This window comes from Nycticebus coucang, chromosome 2 (genome assembly GCF_027406575.1).
Source record: "Nycticebus coucang isolate mNycCou1 chromosome 2, mNycCou1.pri, whole genome shotgun sequence".
Classification (NCBI taxonomy): Eukaryota; Metazoa; Chordata; class Mammalia; order Primates; family Lorisidae; genus Nycticebus; species Nycticebus coucang.
This window is the reverse complement of record NC_069781.1, coordinates 43,364,551-43,382,585: the sequence shown is the minus strand read 5'-3', so window position 1 is coordinate 43,382,585 and position 18,035 is coordinate 43,364,551. Positions and strand designations below refer to the sequence as shown.

Genomic DNA, 18,035 nt, shown 5'->3' with positions numbered 1-18,035 from the left:
CCCCATGATGCTAGTAACATCAGTTTTATTGGGTTGGGGCAATAACTATAGCCGGCTCTCACAGGTTGTTGAGTTCGAGCAGGGTCTGGTCCAGGGTCTGGTGAATCTCCACGTTCTCCTCCTTGGCACTGGCCAAGGTCTCTGTGAGGGGAAGCAGTACGTAAGGAGAGGGAGGGGAGGGAAATAAACACATAGACACAGAGTAGGTTAGGAGACACAGGACATGGCATTCAGGGAATCCAAGGACCTCATGGGCACATGATGGACTGACCAAGATGAGGGGAACAGGACACAGATGCCTCATTCAATGCCTCAGGGTAATGGAGGTGGGATGGGGGACCTGAGTCATCAACTAATTTACGCTTTTTAGAAGGTTTGAGAAAGTGGGAAACAGAAGGAAAGACAAAGACTGAGCCAGGAAAGGAAGGGACAGACAGACAGACAGACTTGAGGCAGAAAACAGACCTGCAGCTGCAGTTGAAAGCCCCATGTTGCTGATATCCAACAGTTTTCCAGATTTCATTCCAGGCCCCTCGTACCTCACTACCCCATTTCCCTTCCAATCCTTCTGCTTGATTCTGGATGCCCAGCTAAGCGCTCCAGGGTCAGCGATGGGCACAGGGTGTGTGTGTGTGGGGTCACACATGCCCACATGCAACAGAGAGAGTCAGAGCATAACAAACCAGGAGAGCTATGCAGAAGGGTTTCAATGTGGAGGCCATGTCACAAGATGGGGGGGTGTTGATTAACAGCCAGGGTATACAAGAGTGAATGTGCTTTATGGTGGTGATAGAAGTGCTCTCTGGAGGGCAGGAAAACAGCGTGGAGACCAAGTTCAGAATTTATTAGGCAGCAAAGAGGGGTGGAGGATGTGGTAGGTAGAAGGATGAAGCCAGTGCCAGAGTGGGAAGTGGGTATGATGGGAGCTCTCCCTAGGCTGGTCCCAGCCTGGCTGTGCGATGTTGGTAATTTTTGTTCCTCCTGCTTCCCCTTTCCCACAGAGAGAATGGAAAGGAGAGGAGAAAAAGGGCTGGGGTGGCTACACTGGAGTGTAGCTCAGAGGGAGGTGATGTCATTGAGTGCGTTGTCCAGCTCCTCGCTGATGGCCTTGTACTTCATCTTCTGGGCATAGACTTCATCTGGGGAGTCCAAGGAAGGGGGACCAGGTGGGAGTGTGGGGAGAGGGAATGGAGGGAAAGAGAAAAGGAAGGAAGGAGGGAGGGGAAATGGAAGGAGGAGAAAAGATCAGAGAGTGGTGGACAGAAAGAATGAAAGAGACAGGCCAGAGAACAGGCTGGACAGCTGTCTGAGTTTCTTCCTTCCCCCCTCTATTTTATCCTTCTTTGTAACCCAAATTGGTCCTCTCCCCAGGAGCTCCTGCCTCCCCAGGGACCTGGGGCACTCTGCTCTAGACAAGCAGGAGTGTTTGCTTAAGGAGGAGAGGAAGGGTGCTGAAGCCAGACAGGGTTACCATCCTAAATTTGGAGATAAAATTGACGCTTGCCTGAGAAGACTGGAAGCAAGAGAAGTGGGAAAGTTAAAGTTTTGTCATAGAATAGATAGGCACAGAAAGGCACCTTTTGTCACAACACTGTTAATAATGGAAATAGTCACAGACTTAACAAATATCTGGATGATCGTTTTCATCAAATCTAGCTTAAAATAGTATTTTCCACTGATGTTGTCATGCAACCTAGATGTTAAATCAAATAGCTCTCTATTTTATAAAGTCTCTGTAATGTTAGTCCAATGTGCTACACTTGGAGATGGGGTTATCTAAATTAGTGCTTTTCAGAGTGTGGCCTGAGAACAAACAGCATTACCAGAGAGCTGGATAGAAATACAAAGTCTCCAACCCAAAGTCGGCAATCACTTTGGAGAAAGATTCAGGAATTTGTATTTGAAAAACTCTCTGGATGGGCGATGCCTGTGGCTCAGTCGGTAAGGCGCCGGCCCCATATACCGAGGGTGGCGGGTTCAAACCCGGCCCGGCTGAACTGCAAGCAAAAAATAGCTGGGCGTTGTGGCGGGCGCCTGTAGTCCCAGTTACTTGGGAGGCTGAGGCAAGGGAATCGCTTAAGCCCAGGAGTTGGAGGTTGCTGTGAGCTGTGTGAGGCCACGGCACTCTACCGAGGGCCATAAAGTGAGACTCTGTCTCTACAAAAAAAAAAAAAAAAGAAAAACTCTCTGGATATTTCTCATGCATTCAAGAGCTGAGAGCTTGAGAAGTACTAGAGCTGATGTGAGTGTCCAGCTACAATTACTTGAATTTGAATTGTAGTCATACCCCCTGGAGTCTGTGGAGTCCTAGGTGGTCCAATTCTAGTTTATTGGTGGCAAATAAAATGGGGCGAGAAGGGGCAGACAGTCATGGAGGAAGTAGACCTACTTAAAAACGTTTGGGTGGGGCGGCGCCTGTGGCTCAAGGAGTAGGGCGCCGGTCCCATATGCCGGAGGTGGTAGGTTCAAACCCAGCCCTGGCCAAAAAAAAAAAAAAAAAAACGTTTGGGTGTATAAAGAAGTATCTCTTTTACCTTCTAGGTCATCAATGGTTTTCTCCAGCTTTGCCACAGACCTTTCAGCAAATTCTGCTCGGGTTTCAGCCTGGGAGTAAAGGCAGGATGAGAGAAGTGGCAAAAAAATTAGGCCTTAAGATCACTGGTCAACGTTCTCTCCCATCCCTATCCCTACACTCCCTGCCACTGGTGGTCTCTGGCAGAGATGAGGGTGGCTTGAAGGAAGACTGGGTACTAGAAGAGAACTCTCACCTCCTTCAGCTTCTCCTCCAGCAGTTTGATTTCCTCTTCATATTTATCTTCTTTGGTGGAATACTTTTAGGAACAGACACATGCCATCAGTAAGTACATTGCCTCCACAAATCCTTCATTTTTTCACTAACTGCACAGATTCCTCATGATTTTGCCTCCATTGAACACCCCACCCCTTCCTGAATGGGCCCTTCACCCCTTCCCTGAAGGACCCCATCCTCACTGCCCTTCTGCCCCCCTCTACCTTGTCCGCTTGGGCCTCCAGGGATTTCAAGTTGTTGGTAACAATTTTCAGCTCCTCCTCTAGGTCCCCACATTTACTGCAGGGGGTGTGTGGTGGGGCAAGGTGTAGGGGTACAGTGAGGCCAGACAGCGGAAATGACACAGTGGGGTAGGGGTGGAGGAGAGAAGAGAAGAGCAAGGTTGTGAGAGTGACAGTAGGCAGAGTTTGGAAGCCACAGGCCCTTCCTGACCCTCAGGAGGTGAGAGAGCAGCCTGAGATGCTGAGATGAAAGAAAAGGTGAGCCAAGAGAAGGCACCATTGCCTAGAAACGTCCAGAGAGGTCACTACCTCCTCCTCTGAGGCCATCAGGGACTTGAGGGCCTGGTCCATGGTTCGAAGTTCCTCCTCCAGCTGCCTGGCTCGGCTGAGGGCAGCAGTTGGGGGTCAGAGGACAAGACCTGTCCCTGTGTCTCCAAGTCTGGGACACTGCCTCCCCACTGTGCAAAAGGCCAGGCAGAGTTTCACTTGTTACCCCAGGGTATCTTTACCTCTCAGCCACCTCAGCTCTCTCTTCTGAGCGCTCCAGCTCTCCTTCCAGGATCACCAGCTTCCTGGCCACCTGGGGGGAAGTGGAAGAGAGAAAGAGTGGATCATTGGTGAATGACTGGAGGTGTCCAGGGCTAGGGAGTGAGAAGGAAGCGAAGCAGGGCTGTCACCTCTTCGTATTTGCGGTCTGAATCCTCGGCGATGTGCTTGGCTTCCTTCAGCTGCATCTCCTGTAGCTCCATCTTTTCCTCATCCTTCATGGCCCGGTTTTCAATGACCTTCATTCCTCTGAGAGGCAGGGAGAGGAGTGATTGTGCATTCAGGACTAGAAGAGATAGGATCCCTCCCCGCTCCCTGGCTATCCCCCACAGGGACCCCTGCCCACCTCTCACTCTCATCAGCTGCCTTCTCAGCCTCCTCCAGCTTTTGCAGGGCTGTGGCCAGGCGCTCCTGCGCCCGGTCCAGCTCCTCCTCTACCAGCTGAATGCGGCGGTTCAAGGAGGCCACTTCTGCTTCAGCCTGTGGGTCAGAGGGCAGTGGGCAAAAAGAATGAGAATCAGTGAGGCTCCTGAGGATGGCAAGACTTCTCAGAAAGAACTTCAGCTTCCTGGCTACTAGACTTTCGACCTATTTTTTCCTTGATTTCCCAGTGACCATCTTTTGTCCAGACTGTGTTCCAGCCAAAAACATGCATTCCTTGACAAGCCCTACTGCTTGCTATAGGGCCTCTTCTGGCACTGTGCATGGTTATCTGCACACAGGCCCTCTGTGCCCTGTGAGAGCACTCCAAGTGCTGAGACCAGGTTCTCAGGTACCTCTGATCTGGTCACAGTAAAGCCTGGCCCAAGGGAGGTGATGGGGAAGATTCAAGCCAACCAATTTTGACTGCCACCAAGAATAGCCAATCAAGGCTTGGCACCCATAGAACAGTGGTCACAGCACCAGCCACATACACCCAGGCTGGCAGGTTCACACCCTGCCAGGCCAGCTAAACAACAATGACAACTGCAACAAAAAAATAGCCAGGCGTTGTGGTGGGCGCCTGTAGTCCCAGCTACTTGGGAGGCTGAGGCAAGAGAATCACTTAAGCCCAAGAGTTTGAGGTTGCTGTGAGCTGTGATGCTAAAGCACTCTACCGAGGTGACAAAGTAAGACTCTGTCTCAAAAAAAAAAAAAAAAAAAAAGACTAGCCAATCACAGAATTAAGCTCAGTGATGTCACCAGCTGCCAGGCAAATTCCCAGCAAGGCAAACCAGGCCTATAGGAGACATCCATCACTGGGACAAGCAAGTGGCTTCCTGCCAGGGCCAGGAGACAGCTGGGGCAGTGCAGGCACAGTGTGAGGGATGGATACTCAGCCCCTGGTCTTATGGAGGCAAATATGGAGGCAAAACCATGGGAAGTTTTGGAAAAGGACCTCAAAACTGATCATACACTGGGAAAATGAGAGGGCAGAGCAAGGTGGGCACCAATAAAGTAAAATCAGAGAAGCAAAGCAGTTTGGAGTTCAGAATAAAGTAAAATCAGAGAACTGGAGTGGCACCTGTGACTCAAAGGGGTAGGGTGCTGGTCCCATATGCTGGAGGTGGTGGGTTCAATCCCAGCCCTGGCCAAAAACCACAAAAAAAGAAAAAAAAAGTAAAATCAGAGAAGCAAAGCAATTTGGCTCTGTGTCAGAATGCTGTCTGTGAGCCATGGCTCAGCCACTGCATGACCCTAGGCAACTTAGGGTCTCTAAGCCTCAGGTTTCCTTTTTAATAAATTGGAATTAACAATTACAGGCTCAGCACCTGTGACTCAAGTGGCTAAGGCGCCAGCCACGTACACCTGAGCTGGTGGGTTCAAATCCAGCCTGGGCCCGCCAAACAACAATTACAGCTGCAACCAAAAAATAGCCGGGCGCTGTGGCGGATGCCTGTAGTCTCAGCTACTTGGGAGTTGGAGGCAAGAGACTCGCTTGAGCCCAGGAGTTGGAGGTTGCAGTGAGCTGTGATGCCACAGCACTCAGCCTTGGGCGACAGCTTGAGGCTCTGTCTCAAAAAAAAAAAAAACAATAACAGTTCCTTCTTTTCAGGGCTGTTCTGAGATAATGCAGTCCTTCTAACACTTGACTGATCAACAAGACCATTTGGGAGGCTCATAAAATCAAACATGTTAGATCCACTGAATTAATAACTCCAGGGTGGGTGCTTGGAAATCGTCTCTCTCTTTTGAAAAGCTTCCGAATGATTCTGATCATGAGCCAAGTTTTGGAAATAGTAAAACAATATGCAGAAAGCACCAAGCATATTGCCTGCACAAAGTCCATACTCCATAAACATTAGAGTATCCCTGTCTCCCTCTCAAAAACAAAGACAAAGAGACCCTGAGATTTAAGACTGGAAAAGAGAAATGACCAGGGTAGGGGTAAAAGTAAGTGGAGAAGGAATTGGGTAGCAGCACTGGGGCAGAGGGTGTGGAAAACAGGTCCGGGTGGCACAGTATGACAGGAGAAACACAGCACCATATATAGAAAGTAGACTTAGCTTGTCCTCCAGGTGATAAAGTCACCTGGAGCTTGGCCACCTAGAGCGACAAGAGCCCATCATGGGCACAGGGCCGGATGACTCAGTGTGGAAGGATTCTGGGGACAGCATTGGGGGTTGGGAAGAATAACTCTGGGGGCGAAGTAAGGACTACTCTAGAAAAGGATGAGACTGTAAAATAAAACTCTTCGCGATGGTAGGGGAACAAATGACTCAAAGATTGGGGAGTCTTGGGATCCTTGTATGGGACTGATATTGCCAATTCCTGCTCCTCAAGCTCTTCCCAGTTATGGATACTATTCTCTAAGCATAGGATAGATATTACTGTCCTCACTGGACAAATGGGAAGCAAGAGAGAAAGGAGAAACTGAGGCACCATGTAAATTAAGTGCTGGGTTCAAGGTCACACGGTATGTTTGGGCAGTCTTTCCTATCTGCTGCTGGCACTGTTGCTGCTCTGCTTCCCCAGCTCTGGCCCTGTCTGCCCCCCCTCCCCTCCAACCCCCACCCAGCTCCTTGGGTTTCCAGTCCTGCCTCCAGCTGCACTGGGCCTTGGTTATTTATAGAGTGTCAGATGCCCATGGTTGTCTTTGCTAGCAGCTGCAGGTCAGTTCCCTCCCAAGTGCCAAGGCCAGTGGAGAACCAAAACTGGAGGCTGGAGGTCAGAGAAGCCCAACCCTGGGGGGCTGGGGAACAGGGAGAATGATAAACTGTAATGTCATCTCTGATGTTCGGATCATGCTTTATGCTAATTCCCCCATACGATCATCCTAAAATAATCATGGGTGGCAGGCAGATGGGGAAATGGAGGCAGAGAATGGTGAAAGTTACATATCCAAAGCCATTTGGCCATTCTCCCTTCTTAGGGTGGGGGTTAGGAATGGTAGGAAGTAGAGAAGTCTGGTTGGGGTTCAGGGTGAGCAGGCCCTGCCAAAGTAGCAGCTTTGGCATTTATGGCCCTGTTCCTCTGCCCTGTGGCCTGGTGTGTTCTTGAGGCTGACAGCTTAATGAGGGTACATTAGGAGCCGACAGAACTTGAGCTGGGGCCCCAGTGCACAGCAGGGCTATTGGAGCCAGAGGTCAAGGCCAGGGAATTTCTAGTGGCCCCTTAGGGCCATAACTCAAGTTGGGCCCCGTCTTTTTTCTCCTGCTCAAGAGTACCTCACACCCACGTCTCCACAACCCCAAATCTAGCTGCAGTCTCCATTTTCAGCTGCAAGATTAACTGAGGGAGATGGTAAATTCTTATACCACCCACCCTACAATGACTCATTGCTTGATCACTGTGTATTTTAAAAGCTGGACCCAAACAGAATTACAAGGCTAAGTCTTCTGGGGGAAGTGGTAGGTGGTTTTGATTTATCCACTGTCTTGGATTACTTGTGTAAGCTTGCTCTGGCCCTGATTACTGAGAGGAAACCATTTCTATGGTCCTATGTCTCTTTCTCCCCAGATTCCCATGCCTAAAGAGGGCCCTCCCCAGTGCACTAACTCCTCCCACGGTCCTCCAAGTCCACACTCACATCCGTCGCCTTCTTCTCGGCTTGCTCCAGTTTCTCCTGGGCATCCTTCACGGATTCAGAATACTTTTCCACCTCATCCTCTGTCCCCTTCAGCTTCTTCTGGAGGGCCTGCTGCTCTTCCTCCAGCTGGGAGAGAGGGGGCTTTGTCAGCAGAGACAGGGTGGGGGCCCTGGCCCAGAGAGGAGGCAGGAGTGTGTGTAGGGGGGCAGCAAGAGATATTTGAAGGCTGCTGGACAGAGAGGGGGATAACAGATGAGAGACAGCCCAGTAAAGGGGGTTGGGGGACCTGATTGGGGGACAGGAGAAGCTTCAAGTTGCAGGGGACTGGGGCTCTCCAGGCTATGGTGGGTAAGATGTGAAGTGTGGCTATGGCCAGGGGTCCGAGAGTACTGTGAAGGCCCAGACCTCACACTGGGTGGGAGAAGCCTTAACGAGAAGGCCCAAGGCTCGGAGACAGAGGGAACAAGTCCACCCCAACCTCGGTAGGGGAGGGCAGGCTGCGCTGGGCGCATGGCCCCACCTGCTTGCAGCGGTCCTCAGCTTGCTTTTTGTCTGCTTCGGCCTGCTCAGCGCGGTCGATGGCATTCTCCTTGTCCAACTTTAGCATCTGCATCTTCTTCTTGATGGCGTCCATGGCTGCGGTGGGGGGTGGGCCGGCTGGCAGGCAGTGAGGACTAGGCTGGCTGCGAGGACTAGGCGCACGGGTGGCGGATGAGGAGGACCGAGCGGGATTGGGATATCCCAGCCGCGGGTGCCTAAAAGGCTTGGGAGGGACCGGGCGGAGCCGGGTACCAGGACCCTCCCCCACTTCGGCCCAAACCTTGTAGGGGCAGAAGCACAGCCTGGCCGGGGGGCGCGGCCGCCCCCTGTGCCCACCCCTTAGGGCCCGCCCCTTTTGGAGCCCCACCCCACCCCACCCCGCTAGCCAGCCGTCGGAGGGGAAAGCTGCAGACCGTCGGCTGGAAAAAGCTGGTGCTACAGAAGGGAGGGGATTCTCAGGCTGGGGGCTGACTGACAGTCGGGCCCAGTGGCAGCTGCGGCTGGGGCCCCTAAGGCTATTTTGGGGCGTGAGCTCACGGCAGCTGCCCTGGCGCAGGGACTGACGTGTCCCCCCCCTCAGCTGGAGCAGCCGCTGCCCTTAATTTAGAAGTTTCCTGCAAATCCCCCCGGCTTAAATGTCTCTTGGGAGGCGGAGCTTCTCCGCGGTTCGAGTGCCTCAGTTTACCCCGAGTCCTAGGCTCGCGTTACTGACGTGGTGGTGATGGCGGAGTCTCACTGGGGGCTTGGTACACTGAAGCAGGAGGACAGCCCAGAGCCCCAGGTTGCTGTCCCCGAGGGCGGGCCTGACCTCTCTTCCCTTCGCAGCCCCTGTCCCTGCACCCAGAGCCAGGCCCCTCCTCGGTGAGCCAGGGCGGCTGCGGACCCGGCTCCGCGTCCCGCCTGCCCCGCCCCCCACGTACCCTGCATGTTTTCCACGCAGGTTAGGATCCGGTGCGCGCTCTCCGCCCCTACTCCCACTTACCCCTCGCCAAGTCCCTTTCTGCCCCCGTTACCCCCCGCCCCTTCGGCCCGCTCCCCCACTGGCTCCAGCTTTCGCTTCCCCTCTTTCCCCCGCGCGCTCTCCCTTATCCTTTCCTTCTCCCAGCGGACTCTCGTCTCTTCCCCTATGGGACAACGTTACGCCAAATTTTCTTTTCTGCCCTTTTTTGGGATATTTCCCCGTGGAGAGGCGGGGCCAGGCTGGGGCGGAGAAGGTAGGGGGCGAGCGGAACTGAGCCGCCGGGCGTCGGGATTCTGGGGTGAGATCCCCTTCGACCTAGGCCAGCAAAAGCCGGGTCTTCGGGTCGGAAAGTCTTGAGACGCGGGGCGTGAGGCTGTTTGTTTTCATTTTCTTTTGGGGTGGGGTGGGGGGTATGGGGAGAGGAAGTAGAGAGCCCCCCGGGAGGAGGGGGAGGGGGGAGAGACCCGACCGAGGAACTCGGGAGAGAGCGGTTTGCCTGGGCCCCAGGGCGCAGAGATGTGGGAGGCCTGGAGTTTGCTTGCGGGGCTGGGCCGGGTGGGATCCCTAGGCCGCGGAAATGTGCTCAGATCTGCTTAGATACACGTGGAACAACCTCGCCCGACCTCGAAGGGTTCCCCAAACTCCGTGAAAGACATTTCATCCACCCAATAGCCTATGCTACAGCCCTGGGGTTATTAAGTGGTACCCGCCCTCCACTTCTCCACTTAATCCTGGAGGTTCTGCTTCCTACAAATTGGATTCCTCCACACAGTCAGCTCTGGGCTTGCCTTGGGCAGCTTCTTGTGTTACTTCCTTGTCTAGGTCTTTTGTGGTTTTATTTCTGGTCCCCCCAAGTCATTCATTCATTCAGTCCTCCCACCATGTTGCTGCCAAAGACCTTTTAAAAAGTTAATGCTGGGCTCTTGGCGCCTGTAGCTCAGCGGCTAGGGCGCCAGCCACATACACAGAAGCCGGCAAGTTCGAACCCAGCCTAGGCCTGCTAAACAACACGGACCATTACAACAACAAAAATAGCCAGGCGTTGTCGCGGGCGCCTGTAGTCCCAGCTACTTGGGAGGCTGAGGCAAGAGAATGTAAGCCCAAGAGTTTGAGGTTACTGTGAGGTGTGATGGCACAGCACTCTACTGAGGGCGATGTAGTTAGACTGTCTCAAAAAAAAAAAGAAAAAAATGCTCATAGGATTTAAAATACTCTCAAGTGCCTCCCTATTCCCTGCCCCCTTTGAGGAGAAAATATCCACATTTCTTAATATGGTATAGAAGGGCCTTTGTTTTGGCCCCTGCCTACCTCTCTAACCTCATCTCCTTTTATTCCCAACTTCACCCCCAGTACTCAGACTTGTACTTCATGCTGCATTCTTGCTCAGCTACGTACAAGAGCTGGAAATAGCTGTACTTTTCTCAAAGCTTCCCCGTTTTTATGCATTCTGTTCCCTCTTCCTTTTTTTTTTTTTTTTTTTGTAGAGACAGAGTCTCACTGTACCGCCCTCGGGTAGAGTGCCGTGGTGTCGCATGGCTCACAGCAACCTCTAACTCTTGGGCTTACGCAATTCTCTTGCCTCAGCCTCCCAAGCATCTGAGACTACAGGCACCTGCCACAATGCCCGGCTATTTTTTTGTTGCAGTTTGGCCGGGGCTGGGTTTGAACCCGCCACCCTCAGCATATGGGGCCGGCGCCCTACTCACTGAGCCACAGGCGCCGCCCTGTTCCCTCTTCCTAAATGCCCTTCCCCTAGGCTTCCTGGTGGCCTTTAAGGCTCAGATCAGGTGTCAGCTTTTCTGGGAATCCTTCCCTGGCCATGTCCCAGCCCACCTCCTCCACCTGATCCGGTGCACGTTCTTGGTACCACCTGTCACTCTCAACTGTCCTTGTACCTGTTGTCCCCTCCACTGGTCTGAGTCCTCCAAAAGAGGGACTATTGTTTCAATTCTGAATCCCCTATGCCTAGCATAGCATCAAGCATAGACTTGGCACTTGATAAATATTTGTCAAGTGAGCTTTTTATGCATCACTGTCAGAGTCCACAAATATATTAACATGGTATGGATCTAGCATGGCTCTCAAATCTTTTGGTCTTAGAATTCCTTACATTCATACTGGGTGTGATGGCTCATGCCTGTAATACTAGCACTCTAGGAGACCGAGGCAGGTGGATTGTTTGAGCTCAGGAGTTCAAGACCAGTCTAAGCAAGAGCAAGATCCCTGTCTTTACAAAAAATAAAATTAGCTGGGCATTGTGACAGGCGCCTGTAGTCCCAGATACTTGGGAGGCTGAGGCAAGAGGCTCTCTTGAGCTTCAGAGTTTGAGGTTGCTATGAGCTACGACACCACAGCACTCTCCTGAAGGTGACTGAGACTCTCTCAAAAAAGAAAAAAAATTATTGCAGATCCCAAAGAGCTTTTACAAAGTGGGTTATAGATAGCAATACTTGCCATATTAAAATGGAAACTGAGAACGCTTTAAAATAGTTATTAATTGGGCGGCGCCTGTGGCTCAGTGAGTAGGGCGCCGGCCCCATATGCCGAGGGTGGCGGGTTCAAACCCAGCCCCGGCCAAACTGCAACAAAAAAAAAAATAGCCGGGCGTTGTGGCGGGCGCCTGTAGTCCCAGCTGCTCGGGAGGCTGAGGCAAGAGAATCGCGTAAGCCCAAGAGTTAGAGGTTGCTGTGAGCCGTGTGACGCCACGGCACTCTACCCGAGGGCAGTACAGTGAGACTCTGTCTCTACAAAAAAAAAAAAAAAAAAAAAAAATAGTTATTAATTTGTTAAAAATGAAAATAAGCCAAGGCCAGGTGTGGTGGCTCACACTTGTAATCCTAGCACTCTGGGAGACTGAGACAGGTGGATTGCCTGAGCTCACAGGTTCGAGACCAGACTGAGCCAGAATGAGACCTCGTCTCTAAAAAACAGCTGGGAGCGGCGCCTGTGGCTCAGTGAGTAGGGCGCGGGCCCCATATGCCAAGGGTGGCGGGTTCAAGCCCAGCCCCTGCCAAACTGCAACAAAAAAATAGCCAGGCGTTGTGGCGGGCGCCTGTAGTCCCAGCTGCTCGGGAGGCTGAGGCAAGAGAATCGCGTAGGCCCGGGAGTTGGAGGTTGCTGTGAGCTGTGTGACGCCACGGCACTCTACCCGAGGGCGGTACAGTGAGACTCTATGTCTCTACAAAAAAAAAAAATAAATAAAAAAAAATAAAATAAAAAACAGCTGGGCGTTGTGGCGGGTGCCTGTAGTCCCAGCTACCCTGGGAGGCTGAGGCAAGAGAATTGCTTATGCCCAAGAGTTTGAGGTTGCTGTGAGCTATGATGCCATGGGACTCTACTACTCTACTGAGCAACAAAGTGAGACTCTGTCTCAAAATAATTAAATAAATAAATAAAAATTTAAGAAAAGAAAATAAGCCCATTACACATTAACCATGTTAACATAAATAACACTAAATGAAAAGTGACTATATTTTCACTTCCCAAATTGGAGTTTTTACATTTACTTACTTATGTACAATGATTTTACATCTTTGCAAATCTTTTTCTTTTTTTGATAGGGTCATCCAGGCTAGAATGCAGTGGCATGATTGTAGCTCACAGCAGCGTAGAGCTTCTGAGCTCAAGGGGATCCTCCAGCCTTAGCCTCCCTAGTTGCTGGGATTACAGGTGTGAGCCTCCATGCCTTGCTGCAAATCTCTTTAATATCTGGCTTAACAGGGGACAGCTGGGTTCTCAAAATCTTCTGCATTTAATCTGTTTCTACATGTTGGTTTGTTTGAAGTACTATATATGGAGAAAGTCCAGCCTGGAAATAGATACATAGTTAGAAGAGAGAATCTCACTGTTACAGCTTTTTTTTACATAATTCTGGATATCTTTCTTTGCTACTACACCAAAACTTGACACATGGTAGTTTCTTAAGAGTTGGTTGCAATGTGGAACTTGAAACCATATCGATGACCTTTTTGTACTATGTTAAAATCCATTGGTCTAGCCGGGCACGGTGGCTCATGCCTATAATCCCGGCACTGTGGGAGGCTGAGGAGGAAGAATTGCTTGAGCTCAGGAGTTCGAGACTCGCCTGAGCGACAGTGAGACCCAGACTCATGAAAAAAAAAATAGAAAAACTCAGCACCTGTAATCCGCTCGCCTGTAATCCCAGTGGCTTCCGGAGGCTGAGGCAGCGGGGTGCCCACAGCCTGAGTCTGAGGTTGCTGGTGAGCTACCATGCCCACTGCACTCTGCTCAGGGGCATAGGGTGGGACCCTGTCTCAACAACAACAACAACAACAACAAAAAATCTATTGGTCTGTGGTCACACCTTGATTGAATGTTTTAACCTTACATAATTTTGTAACATCATGCATTGGTCATTTGGAAAGAGCTGATTCACTGAGGTGTGCAGATCTTCCAAATGTGGACACATTTCATTAAACATTATTTTAAAAATCTTATTCCTTGAATATTATGATAGACTTTAAAAGAAAAGTCTAAGTTTTGAATTTTGGGAAACTATGAAACACAAGGTGGGGGCAGCGCCTGTGGCTCAAGGAGTAGGGCGCCGGTCCCGTATGCCACAGGTGGTGGGTTCAAACCCAGCCTTGGCCAAAAAAAAAAAAAAGAGAAACACAAGGTGGCAAATACAAGTTTTACAAAATTCAGTGATACAAAGCTCAAATTGAATCATTCACAATAAACACTGTCATATTCTTCTGAAGTGATTTTTCTGAACTTTGTTCCTTTTTGTGAGAAGGACTACCATATACCCAAGTCTGAAAACCATAGTTTGTTGGTCATTCTTTCTAGTAAATGTGACATTCCATGAAAGAGTAGCTAGTTCAGCTTGCAACTCAAAGAATCACTTAAGTTCTTTCTTCAAAAAAATCATCATACTTTGGTATGCAGCAGAAGTGCTTTACTCCCCAACTTCTCAGACAAATATTGGAGAGACAATTTACTCAAGGATTAAGTTTTAATATAATTAATACATTTTTACGACTTCATCAAGGACATTCTTAAATGTGAAGTTGGTATTTTTTTCTTTTTTTTTTTGGCCGGGGCTAGGTTTGAACCCACCACCTCCGGCATGGTATTTTTTTCTTAAATTGCTAATGCATGGCAGTGAAGAATACAATGGCTGTATAGTTTGAAGCCACTGCCTTGAATTGTACTAAGGCAGTTTTATCCCCCAGTACTTTTGTACTGTTAGTGCAAATGTTGACATTGTGAGAAAGGAAAATAATGTCTTGGTATTGTTATGAAAATGATTTTGACCTGAAAATGTCTTGGGGATCCCTAAGTGTCCGAGAACTTCATTTATTTTTATTTTTTATTCTTTATTTTTTTGAGACAGTGCCTCAAGCTGTCGCCCTGGGTAGAGTGCTGTGGCATCACAGCTCACAGCAACCTCCAACTTCCGGGCTTAAGTGATTCTTTTGCTACAGGCGTCCACCACAACACCTGGCTATTATTTTTTGGTTGTAGTTGTCATTGTTGTTTGGCAGGCCTGGGCTGGATTCAAACCCTCCAGCTCTGGTGTATGTGGCTGGTGCCTTAGCCGCTTGAGCTACAGGTGCTGAGCCTGAGGCCTACCTTAAAGAAGTTGAGTTAGGGGGCAGTCCTGGTGGCTCACATGGGTAATCCCAGTACTTGGGAGGCCGAGGCAGGTGGATTGCCTGAGCACACAGGTTTGAGACCAGCCTCTGTCGGAGTGAGATCCTGTCTCTAAAAATAAACAGGTGTTGTGGTGGGCACCTGTAGTCCCAGCTACTTGGGAGGCTGAGGCAAGAGGATCACTTAAGCCCAAGAGTTTGAGGTTGCTGTGAGCTATGACACCACAGTACCCTACGAAGGGTGACAAAGTGAGACTCTATCTAAAAAAAAAAAAAATAAAGCTGGCCTAGGGCGGCGCCTGTGGCTCAGTGAGTAGGGTGCTGGCCCCATATGCCGAGGGTGGCGGGTTCAAACCCAGTCCCAGCCAAACTGCAACAAAAAAATAGCCAGGTGCTGTGGCGGGCGCCTGTGGTCCCAGCTACTCGGGAGGCTGAGGCAAGAGAATCGCTTAAGCCCGGGAGCTGGAGGTTGCTGTGAGCTGTGTGATGCCATGGCACTCTACCAAGGGCCATAAAGTGAGACTCTGTCTCTACAAAAAAAAAAAAAATAAGCTGGCTTAATGGGTGTTAGAGCCTTTCCCTATAAGGCTCCCAAAGCATCACTAGTGAGAGCTACATGATTGGTCACGGTGTCTGAGGACATGACAGGAAAATGGTATTGGGAGTGAGCAGCTGTCCTAGGCTCATAGCTGAGGAGTTCAGAGTCTAGACTACCACTTGTCAGGGAGGTTATAGAAGGGATCCAAGGTCCTCAACTCACGAGGCTATGACATTGAATCTGGCTGGAATTAGGGGGCCACAGCACCATGTACTGGAGTTGCCAATCTTCTGTGTCAGAGAAGCGATAATACATCTTGAAGTTTCCAGTGCTTAGCACAGGAATGGCTTAGTAAATATTGAATGAATGAATCACAGATGACAGAAGTGATGGTAGGAAGTTGGCACTATACCCAGTGGGCTGCCCTGGGGAGGACAAAGTAATTCCATTGACTTTAAACTTACTCTAATGGGGTGGGAGTAGAGGTGTTAGGTACCAGAGTGGTAGCAGATGGGTAATATTTGTGTTCTAGTTGGAGGGAGAAGTACTGAGGAAATATATACTGAGTAGCAGGGCTGGCTAAAAAAATCTTGTATGAAAATAGCGGCCAACCTAAGAGATGACAGGGAATCCATGCAGTGTGGGCAGAGGAGGGTGGATGCAGAAGTGTAAGCACATAGCACTCACCTCCCTGGTGGCCTCTTTTCACTGACTCTCCAGACTACCCGGGCTGCTGGAACACCTCCCTTCCACCAGAGAAGCTCTACTCTTGTAGTATAAAGCCTCGCACCTGGGTCAAGCTTTTCCTGTTCTTTTCCTTCCAGCACTATCCTACACGGGAGCACCCTGTGTGGCACCTGCTTGAGGGAGCTTCAGGTTGGATTTTCTGTTTGCTAACAGCATCCCATTCTGTGGCCAGAGGTCTCTTAGGCTCAGACACTTCTGTCTTACAAGTTTATTATTTTTAGTAAAGCTGCTCTGGAAAATTCAAATTTGGCCAGGGACTGGATTTATTCATGTACTCTTAAGTAGTTAGGAAGAAGAGTGACCTGGTAGCCACAAAGAGCCGTGGCAGCTGCTGTCCCAGAAGCAGAGTGACACTTGGTGAGGTATAGGTATAGGCCAGTGAGGTGGGAGGACTCCAGGAGTACAACTTCTCAGACATAGCTTCCCAGCTAGAGTGACTTTAGGGATCTGGGTATGAGGAGAAGGGTAGGACCTCAAGGGACAGACTGCTAATCTATTCCTCTCCCATTTTGAGCCAGATCAAGCTGAGTAACAGAACTCAATCACACTCTCGCCTCCTCTACCCTGGGAGGAACCTCTCATTTCCTCATGAAGCCAGGCAGAGGCCATAGGTAAGAATCACCTTTATTAGAAGATGGCCTATTTGGGGCTTACAACCTTGCAGCCCCCATAGGTAGCTGGGGTAGGGGTAAATAGTATCAAAAAAGGATGAATAGAGCTGATGAGACTGTGGGACTGGCTAGAAGCTGCTGGCAGGGTGGAGTGGGCTGGGGCCCTGGCAGGTTCAGATTGAGGTACAGCAGCGTTAATAATACTCTTGGAGCGTTAATACTCTGGGGATGGGCAGGCACTTGGGGAGTCCTAGGGCATGAAGGCACTTGGAACTGGGGAGAGGATGGGGGCTGTGCAGTGGGACTAGGCAGGGCCAGGGTTTGGCAGGCCTTTGGGAGAGTGCTAGGGTTGGGCAGGTTGGGCCCTGGTAGCCCAGAAGGCTTTGGTAGTGGCAGGCATAGTCTCTGGGTTGGGTCTGCGTTAAATAGAAGTGGCTTCCCTAGTGCTCATCTCGCAGCTCTGAAGGCAGGAACTTGTACTGCTGCTGCCGGATTTGGGCCAGCTTCTTCCGTGCCTCTTCTAGCTCTCGTTCCTTCCGGAGCATCTCTTCCTGTGCTGCGATGATCTGAGGGATATAGGTCGGGGACTCAGCTCAGCAAGTATGTACAAAAGGGTGGTTGGGACCAGCACAGGCAACAAGACTGCTCTCCTGACAGTGTCCCTCAGAGTGTCTGAACGAAGCTCACCTGGGCAATGCCCCCAACCATCTTCTCCTTCACCACCACCGTCTCATTCTCCTGGTCTTCAAAGGCTGCTGCCTTCTGTGCTGCTTTCACCAAGTTATCTGAGGCTCGCTTCACTGCATTGCCAGCAGCCTGCATAGGGAGAAAACATGCATTGAGAATTCAGGTAGGGTCCCACTGGAGACAGTACCTGAACCTCCTCACAGAAACATACATCTCAGGGGTGACAGTTTAAAACAGTGCAGCACAGGGGGGCGGCGCCTGTGGCTCAGTTGGTAGGGCTGCCGGCCCCATATACCAAGGGTGGTAGGTTCAAACCCGGCTGAACTGCAACCAAAAAATAGCTGGGCGTTGTGGCGGGCGCCTGTAGTCCCAGCTACTTGGGAGGCTGAGGCAGGAGAATCGCTTAAGCCCAGGAATTGGAAGTTGCTGTGAGCTGTGTGATGCCATGGCACTCTACCGAGGGCCATAAAGTGAGACTCTGTCTCTACAAAAAACAAAAAACAAGAAAAACAAAAAAAAAACAGTGCAGCACAAAGGACAATGGGATGGGTCAGGGTTACTTACCTGAAGCCGCTTCATTGCCTCAGAGTCCTGGTCAGCCTTGACCTTGCAGGCCACAAGAAGCTGGGCTGTGGAGGCAGCTACCTGTTTGGCTGATGAGATGAGCTTCTCCTGGCTAGCATGGCCTTGTACAGCTGCGTTGGCTGCCTCACACAGATTGTTGGTGGCCGCGGCCACCATTCGGGCCTAA

General features: G+C 50.6%; 2 protein-coding genes across 7 annotated transcripts in view; both read right to left on the bottom strand.

The window, feature by feature from the left end:
• Positions 1 to 5: 5 nt before the first annotated feature.
• Positions 6 to 8,449, bottom strand: TPM2 (tropomyosin 2). 4 transcript variants are annotated; one of them, XM_053569230.1, is made up of 9 exons: positions 8,106 to 8,449; positions 7,586 to 7,711; positions 3,923 to 4,056; positions 3,708 to 3,825; positions 3,540 to 3,610; positions 3,340 to 3,415; positions 2,769 to 2,831; positions 2,535 to 2,604; positions 6 to 141 (listed from the first exon to the last, which is right to left on the bottom strand). In XM_053569230.1, the coding sequence occupies exons 1-9, from the start codon at positions 8,217 to 8,219 to the stop codon at positions 59 to 61; spliced, it is 855 nt and encodes a 284-aa protein (XP_053425205.1). In that variant the 5' UTR covers positions 8,220 to 8,449; the 3' UTR covers positions 6 to 58. The 4 variants fall into 4 exon arrangements, with proteins under 4 accessions (XP_053425205.1, XP_053425190.1, XP_053425181.1 ...); XM_053569215.1 differs by lacking the exon at positions 3,340 to 3,415 and adding an exon at positions 3,013 to 3,088 and having other exon boundaries at positions 8,106 to 8,444; XM_053569206.1 differs by lacking the exons at positions 6 to 141; positions 3,340 to 3,415 and adding exons at positions 830 to 1,139; positions 3,013 to 3,088 and having other exon boundaries at positions 8,106 to 8,444.
• Positions 8,450 to 16,594: 8,145 nt separating this feature from the next.
• The window catches only part of TLN1 (talin 1), a 37,197-nt gene continuing 35,756 nt past the window's right edge, over positions 16,595 to 18,035 (bottom strand). For all 3 annotated transcript variants that reach the window (XM_053569024.1, XM_053569014.1, XM_053569032.1), the window contains 3 exons: positions 17,849 to 18,031; positions 17,285 to 17,413; positions 16,595 to 17,163 (listed from right to left, as the gene is read on the bottom strand). In XM_053569024.1, coding sequence (XP_053424999.1) covers positions 17,038 to 17,163; positions 17,285 to 17,413; positions 17,849 to 18,031 — 438 coding nt within the window. In that variant the 3' untranslated portion in view covers positions 16,595 to 17,037. The remainder of the gene's footprint in view (positions 17,164 to 17,284; positions 17,414 to 17,848; positions 18,032 to 18,035) is intronic.